We start from the raw sequence: 8,413 nt of genomic DNA on the forward strand, positions 1-8,413 counted from the left end.
TTGATTTTAACAGTTTAATTACATTACCTTGTATAATGATTGCACATATTATATTCGTATTGGACTTATGTAATAAATAATAGGGTAGTTGACAAGGTCAAAGAATTCTAAAACATATGTATCTAGATAAAATAGATATATTTAGGATCGTTATGATAATCCATAGACTGTAACAATGCAGCTGGATCTAAATACGAAGATTTAAAATCGGTTGGAAAGTCCATTTTAAAAAAAGTATGAAATTATAAAAACAAACTCGACCATTATAAAAACTAAAATATTGTAACATTTTTTATTATTTTTTTTTTATAAGTCATTACTATAACGTTATATATAACGCAGCTATAATATATATTACGTTTATAGTAATGGCTTCTTAATAAAAATTATTGTAAAATTTTAACATCGAACAAACATAGCTTACTTCGGGGAAATTTTACTCTTGTTCTTGCCATTCAGGTATTGAGCGCTTGGACGAGTTTGGAGTTCCAGCCATTGTCATTATCAAAGTAATTTTAGTATAAGGACCTTCAAAATTATTTAATGTTTTATTTATTTTTAAAAAAAAAGGAAAAATTGACAACTAGACTATTGTATATATGTTATTGTATTGATATTAAAAACTTACACTTACATGTATTATAAAGTTTAAAAATGAGATATTTCAATTGAATTAGTTGTTTGAATTATTTTATAGATTATTATTTTCAATTATTTACTTAGATATATAACGCCCCATGCAAATGTCAATATTAAAGTTGTCAGAAAATGAAATGTCTCATTTTTAACGAAAAAAAAAATGTAAACACATTATTAACAGCCGATTCTAACATTATATAAAATTTATAAAAATATTGTTTTTTTTTTTAAAAAAAGCAACAACAAATGTCATAATTACAAAATTAACCAAATAAAGCAAGTATGGCGACCATGTGTCAATTTTAGATTTCAATTAACAATAATAGTTATTTTCCAATAGATTGTGAAACGACTTGTGAAGTGTGTAAATTGTAATTTACAACCTCGACATTTTTAACTTTTTTGAGAGGCATTTTAGTACAACCTTGTTGACGGACAAAAAAAAACATATTTTAAAACCCTATTCAGCATTGGCATAACCGATTATATAATCAACATTAAAAAAAAAAAATGGATTAAACATAAAGCGAAAAATAATCTTGTTAAGGCACACTAGCGCCACCACGACGCTAACTTTTTTTTTTCTCATTTCTTAGCGCAAAATTAAATACGATCTTGACAAATCTGATAGAGCATTTTATTGGCTATAGTGTGTGGTCAGATCGCGCCTTAACTATAAACAACGTTTTGACCAGTTGAGTGTTGCCATATTTCCCATATTCATAATTAACGGCTAACGTTTTGACCAGTTGAGTGTTGCCATATTAATAATTAACGGCTAAAATACATTTTCGGGCATACTTTAAGGTGATACATAACTGCACACTAGCGCCACTATTTTTTCCCAATTTATTTTGTCTATTAGCGAAAAAAGTAATATATACTATTATTATAAAGAGTTAAGCGTTTGTGAGTTTGTATGTTTGAGGCGGGTAATCTCCGAAAGTGTCGAACCGATTTCAAAAGTTCTTTCACCATTGTAAAGGTGCATTATCCGAATAAGAATATTTATTTGTGAGACATAGGTACATTAAATAATACAGCTGAAATCAACGGGCAGGTAAGTATCACTATGTTCTGTCTTGTATTTACAAATATTAATAAATTGTCAACATCAATTAAACCAGTCAAAATCTACTTTAAGCATTTGTCATTCAAAAAATCATCTAAACTGCTATAGGCTATATTACATCACAAAACTCCCACGGGAACGTATCCCTGGGCAACATCTAGTTGTAGAATATTTTGGAAAGAGTATTCTTTAGTTTTCGCCAATAAACAAAGGAAATTGGTAAAATTGTGACGGTGGCGCTAGTGTGCAGTTATGTAACATCATAATTAAAAATATCATTTAAAAATTGACGGTTACTGTAACACATGGTCAGATAACGAAACGTTTACCGTACCTGATGGCTAAACGACATCAGCCCTGAATATTTCAATCCAATAGCCGTCGGGATCTTGGATGAAAGCCAAACCCTTCATTTTTCCATCTTGCGGCTTTTTTATGAATTTCACTCCGAGCTGTTCGAACCTGTTATAGAAAAGGTATTTATTTCTATTTTAATCACAAAATACTATTAACGCAGTGGTAAAGTTCTTGCCACTGATATTGTGTATTTATAAAGGACAAAAGCCCAAAGGGTACAGTTTGTATGTTCGTGTTATTTCCGATTCCCTTACTTTATTTGTTTTTCCGAATTGAATACTTACTAAGTTATTACGTTGTAATTACGGGATAAAAAGTACCCTATGCGTTATTCTACGTTGCATTATATCCGTGTACCAAATTTCATTACACCTCGGTTGACGACCTCGGTGGCGTAGTGGTAACGTTCTTGCCACTGAACCGAGAGGTCCCGGGTTCGATCCCCGGTCGGGGTCACGATGGAAAATGATCTTTTTCTGATTGGCCCGGGTCTTGGATGTTTATCTATATATGTATGTGGAATAAGGTAGATCCGTCTTTAACGATTAAAAATAACTATTCCGCCATCTTGGATGGTCCGCCATATTGGATTTCAAATGACGTCACACAGCTTATCGTATGTTGTCATCCAAACTAAACGTGTATACAAAATTTCAGCTCAATCGGTTGAAGATGTCTGCTTCAAAATTGAGTAGCAAGATTCCACCCGAACAAACAAACATACATACATTTCAAGTTCAATAAAAGCTTTCAAAAAGCTAGTATAGTTAATTAATTAAATGATGTCTCTTTACCTGGCACAGGCAGCTTCCACATCGGGCACTAGTATACCAATGTGACCAAAACCTCTCGGATCCGAATTACCATTGTGGTAAGTCGATTCGTCACTCTCCGTGCCCCAGTTACTGAAAAAGTTAGCTTTAATGTCACTTCACTTTTTAATTTTATAGCTTTGGCAAAATCATCGTTTGGCCAAACGATGATTTTGCCAATGTTGAAGTTGAGAAAGACACAGTGATTATCAAGAAAGAATTCAATAAATAGGATTCTAACAAAAATGTCATTTTTGACACTTTAATTGTCATTGTGAGCAAAGATCATGAGTGAGAGTGTTTGGGCAATAAATTTTTGAGAAGTTCCCTAGTCGGGAACCGATCTCGGTATCACCATTAAATCTCTCTCTCATATCTATAAGAATGAATAGTAGTTTGTAGCTTGTGTTCTCACAAGCTACTACAGGCATTTCGGAACGACCACTGCTGAGAATAAATGCCGAAAGAAACTCATTAGAACAGTGTTGGACCCTATCATGCCAGAAGGGCTCACCATTATTGTTTCTTACAATTTTTAGCTCATAATAGAGGGAACCTCATGACCCGGCCCACGACGCCACCACCAGATTGACCATTTGAGTGAGCATGACACACTCGATTCCCATGATTTCATAATTACAAATCTTATTCGTCGAAATATAAATATAACTCAGACACTTGAAGATCAAAAATCACGTACATGTTTTACAAATAAAATTTAAATGTATCAATATAAAAATAAAAATTATGAATAAAATAATAAAAAAAATATTTAAGAACCACCGTATACAAATTAGCTATCTTATTAAAAAAAACACCGCTTCCAAATCGATTCACCCGTTGATGAGCCACGGTGACAAACTTATAACACCACTCTTTTTGCGCCGGGGGTTAAAAAATTTAAATAACCCATATTCCGTCTCGATCCTTTTTTTATAATAAACACCAAGATTACAACTGTCAGCAAAACAGATATCGCGTAGCGCCATCTAGGTATACAACATAAATTTTTAATTATGCCAAAAAAATTAAAGGTTTATAATATTAAAGACCCTATTGAGTAATCGAAATTTAATATTATCGTTTATCACCAAAGTTATTGAGGTTTGCGTTTATCCCAAAATATCAATGAATTTATAGACGTATCCAATTATTCCAATTCATCGTGTTAATTCATCATATCGTGTAGGTAGGCAAGAAATAATTTTAAATCAAAATTGCGAGATTTTATCGATGAAAACCGACTTCGTGTGAACCGCTGCACTGAACCTGTCTGACCAAACTGACCAAACTGTTTTGATATTTCCCTATATTTGTTTTTCTAGTAATGCTTCGTGTCATATTTCTTAAAACGTTTAAGTACACAATATAATTTCAATTTTTTTTTATAACTCAGCGTTCGCGCCTACATTGACGGCAATAACTGAAAATCAGTGTTTTTGTACTAATGTGCAGAAAGTGCACTGAGTTATGGCCTTTATTGCCTTGCTGCAGCACACTAATTCCTTTAGCATTATGCTTGTATGTACGTGTAATATCAATATTGTTTTCATGCTCTATATGAATGTCCTTATTTTTAGTCTGTGTGGAAACACAAATAACTTTTCCAATGTCAATGAACCTACCTTTACTATGAAGCGTAGTAGTCAGGTGGCACACTCTAAGTATTAACCAGTAATTATAAATTTTTTTGGATTTAGATTTTTTGACTATGATGTTTTGACTATGCATATATTATCAGTAATAGGTACTGATAGCCCCATTTTATTTTTTGACATTAATTTATGGTGTATGTGACATCAATAAAATTGTTCTTTAGACAGAGAGACTCACTATGTCAGCTCCACGGTGGCCTTCCGTGTCATAGCCCAAGACCTCCTCATACTCGGGTCTCTGGGCACATCAGCGGGATTCTCATATCCCATGAAGAACAGAGAGAACTTCATCTCCGGAAAGTGGTATTGATTCAGCAGTGTCATACCGAGCACACCGGTGTAAAACGGAATGGATTTCCTTGGATCTTTGATCCGGTACATCGTTTGCTGGAAGAGGAAGTCCTGGAAAACAATACATGATGATTTATTCTCTCTTTCTGTGTTTGTGTCCATCGGACCTACAATACAAGCTTAGGGCTTAGTGTAAAGTTTCCAAGCTTAGCTTAGCTTGCATATTGATTATGTCAATAAAATGCATTGGTATAAGGGTTTAGTTTGTACGACAATATATTATTTTGATAAACATGACATGATGATGCACCCAAGAACGGCTCCAGAAGTTAAGTTAAAATTTCACCCCCATTATAGTCAATTAGAGGTTGATTTTTGAAAAAAATCTACCCTATGTTTATACAAAATTTCATCAAAATCGGTCCAGCGGTTGGGCCGTGGAAGCGGTACAGACAAACAGATAAGACAGACTTTCGCATTTATAATATTAGTATGGATTCTGATTATCGTAATAAATGGAATCAGTGAAAAGTACCTAACAATTATTATTGCACAATTCTTTGCAATATATAATATGTGGCCGTGCAAATCAAAAGGTACCGTATGGCGGCTGGCACTTAGGTCTTTATTGCCGTTGTTCGAATACAAAACAACGGCAATAATGGCGTAAGTGCCGGGCGCCATAAGGTCCCTTTTGATTTGGACGACCACATATGTTATCACTTTTGAGTGATTATTGATATTGCTATCATGAAAAGATATGAATGAGACAAGGACAAGATTTGTTTTTCTACATTTGTGCATATATTTTAAACACATACACTTTTCCCATATCGGGTATGCATTGTGTAGAGAATATTTCAAAAATTTAAATTAAAACAAAAAATTATGCTATCAATATTAAATCTACTGGACTTATAAAACAAAGTCCTCTACCGCTTCTGTTTATTAACACAAAAACTACTGCACCGATTTTCATGGGATTTTCACCAATGAATAGTGGTTCCTGAGGAAGGTTTAGAGGTATAATTTATTATGTTTTTACTCGAGCGAAGCAGGGACGGGCCGCTAGTAAATAATAAAATAAAAGGAAATTTTGAAAAATACCTTGGTAGAAGGATCCGGGGTTTGGCATAAAGCCTCGATTTCCTGTGGTGAAATTCCTTCGCCGCTCATGTTTCTGGAATTTTATTTAAAATATATAAATGTTATGAATTTTCTAACCTACAAATCTTGGAGGTTCGATAAGTGATAAAAAAAAGACTTAAGGACAAAAATGCTGAATAGTTAATGGTTCAGTAGTGTAACTGAAGTCACAAAAGAAATATCCGAATAGGTACCTACTTACAATAAGTTTTATATTATCAAAAAAATATTATCAAATCTGAAATAGAAAACACCGATCTGATAAGTAATGAATGACGCGAGTGAAAACTTTGACACTGACAATGACAGTGAAGTGACACTCAACGCAATGTTGCCATTAAATTGTTCTGTTTGTTTATTTGTTCTTTTACACATTTTTTGCACGACTTTACAAAGAGATTTATTTATTTATTTAACACACACAAAGTTTCTTGCACAACATAAAAATAAAATAATATGCGGATGCTAAAATAAAAACATTATACCTAATAGTTAAGCAAAATATTATAACGTACGTTATAATAGTGACAAGAAATTTGTTGTGTGTGTTTCGCTCCACATAAAGATCACATGCCATGAGGAATAAGTCTATGAAGAAGTTATATAGTTTTTATTGTTCATGTATGTTTATTTAAGTACCTACATAATACATAGGTGATTTTCTTAAATGCCTTGGCAAAAAAGTTATTTATTAACGTTAAAGGGAAATTATGCTTTTGAAAAAGTAACTGTTAGAAGTTTTAGGACTATGTCAACAGCACATTAACTAACACAAATTCAAACAATCAATTGCAAACTCGCCGCTATTATCGCGCCATAGAGGTTTATACAGGGTAACTTGATGTGCTGTTGACTGTACAGTCGCCTTATTTGGAATTACTAATTTCTATGCAATATAACCTAAGTTTCTGTGTTCTTTATCTTTATTATGTTTGGTGACTTACCTATTTATTTATTTATTTTTATTATGTAGGTACTTGATTGGAAATCCATTTATAATTTTTACAAAGTTCCGTCTGTTTTAAAATTAATATTGGATATATTCTAAATTTTAAAATGAATAGTTATAACAAATGATCATGTCATTTGTTCTTGCATTGCTTGCAAATAGTATCAAAAATGTAAAATTCCTCATTCGGGCAGGTTAGGTGGTGAAACCTAATAACATGTTAAATTTGTTGCCCCCTAAAATCTACCGCCCTAGGCACCAGCCTACTCAGCTAATCCGCCACTGCTTTATTTATAAAGGTAGGTATGAAACAATTCTTATGAATACAACACATAAAAACAGTATAGAAAATCTTTATTCTTTATTTAACAGGTAATATTTATCATACAAGTACCTAAGTTCTTCCATCCATACGATATCATATTCAAACGAAGTTTTCTCACAACTATATGCTGAGACCATTCGAACATTTTTCGTATTGTCCACAAAAATGTCACCAACTATGCTAACATGGTCACCTTGTTTAAAAGCATATTTAGTTTTGTCTAGAATACACTCCATCATAGTTGTCATTATCTGTATATTGGGATCACCGAATTTTGACGCATCTACATAATTATTCTTCAAATCCCTTATAGTCCTGTCAGACACAGTCGCATTTATATTTTTTGAGTAATAACAGACATTCACAGTACCGGTAGGGTCACAGACCTCGAGAATTTGTGATGTTAAACTTGGATTTTCAACTGAATTTACAACACCATGTATCATTACGTTTTTGAAACGCATTCCGAATAGTTCATATATAAATCTGTTCTCAGTTTGTGTGGCGCGAAACAAGTCTTGAATATACAATTTCACAGGGTTCCTTGGTAAGCTATCCATGTTGGTAATATTGTTCCAAACTTTATCATAAATTTTGATCAGCGAAACTCTTTACTACAATCAATTTATGAATGAAAATGTAAACTATTCATTATTCTAGTAGCTTATTATTCACAAGAATATATGGTATATATGATAATATATGATTTCACAAGAATTAAACTAAATAACCAAAAGAAATCATCTAACTTTAACTTTTGAAACTTGCAAGCAAAAACATTCCTGGTAAACTTAAAAAATGACATTTGACATTGATGTTTGGAATTAGATATTTTGTTTACAGCAAAGGAAAAAAATGTTTATTATTACGTTACTTTCTATTTGTTGCTTTGATTTAACAGGTACATAAAAGGCGCTAATATTATGATTACGTAGATAAATAGCTGTTTTTAAAGCTTTTTCTTTAAAATAATAGTTACTTACAAATATCTTTTTAACAGTTATGGCGATTTAGATTTTAATCGTTGTGAACCAAATTATACTTAGAGGCTTCGTAAACAAGAAAACTCCACGGAACCCTAAATACAAAAAGTGTGAGGTAACTCCCACATTTTCTAGCGGCGCATACGTCCGAGCTTGGCACTACGCCAGCTTTGACTCAGCTCGC

At 32.7% G+C, this 8,413-nt stretch overlaps 2 protein-coding genes across 3 annotated transcripts; both read right to left on the reverse strand.

Annotated features, from left to right (window-relative positions):
* Nucleotides 1-6,282, reverse strand: Glo1 (Glyoxalase 1). 2 transcript variants are annotated; one of them, XM_053764693.1, is made up of 5 exons: nucleotides 6,175-6,282; nucleotides 5,934-6,006; nucleotides 4,714-4,937; nucleotides 2,863-2,973; nucleotides 1-2,173 (listed from the first exon to the last, which is right to left on the reverse strand). In XM_053764693.1, the coding sequence occupies exons 2-5, from the start codon at nucleotides 6,000-6,002 to the stop codon at nucleotides 2,053-2,055; spliced, it is 525 nt and encodes a 174-aa protein (XP_053620668.1). In that variant the 5' UTR covers nucleotides 6,003-6,006; nucleotides 6,175-6,282; the 3' UTR covers nucleotides 1-2,052. The 2 variants fall into 2 exon arrangements, with proteins under 2 accessions (XP_053620668.1, XP_053620670.1); XM_053764695.1 differs by having other exon boundaries at nucleotides 6,171-6,261.
* A 974-nt stretch (nucleotides 6,283-7,256) lies between these two features.
* Nucleotides 7,257-8,018, reverse strand: LOC128681098 (uncharacterized). The gene has a single exon (XM_053764703.1). It carries the CDS (start codon nucleotides 7,804-7,806, stop codon nucleotides 7,276-7,278), a length of 531 nt encoding a protein of 176 aa, XP_053620678.1. The 5' UTR covers nucleotides 7,807-8,018; the 3' UTR covers nucleotides 7,257-7,275.
* Between the last annotated feature and the right edge of the window lie 395 nt (nucleotides 8,019-8,413).

Source organism: Plodia interpunctella, chromosome 26 (genome assembly GCF_027563975.2).
Source record: "Plodia interpunctella isolate USDA-ARS_2022_Savannah chromosome 26, ilPloInte3.2, whole genome shotgun sequence".
In the NCBI taxonomy this organism is placed as follows: domain Eukaryota; kingdom Metazoa; phylum Arthropoda; class Insecta; order Lepidoptera; family Pyralidae; genus Plodia; species Plodia interpunctella.

Coding starts and splice junctions, on each gene's coding strand:
- LOC128681098 (XM_053764703.1), bottom strand. CDS start 7,806: ATGGATAGCTTACCAAGGAACCCTGTGAAATTGTATATTCAAGACTTG.
- Glo1 (XM_053764693.1), bottom strand. CDS start 6,002: ATGAGCGGCGAAGGAATTTCACCACAGGAAATCGAGGCTTTATGCCAA. Junction 2,974..4,713: donor GCCACCGTGGAGCTGACATA/GTGAGTCTCTCT, acceptor TAACTTTTTCAG/TAACTGGGGCACGGAGAGTG. Junction 2,174..2,862: donor GTGGAAGCTGCCTGTGCCAG/GTAAAGAGACAT, acceptor TTTCTATAACAG/GTTCGAACAGCTCGGAGTGA.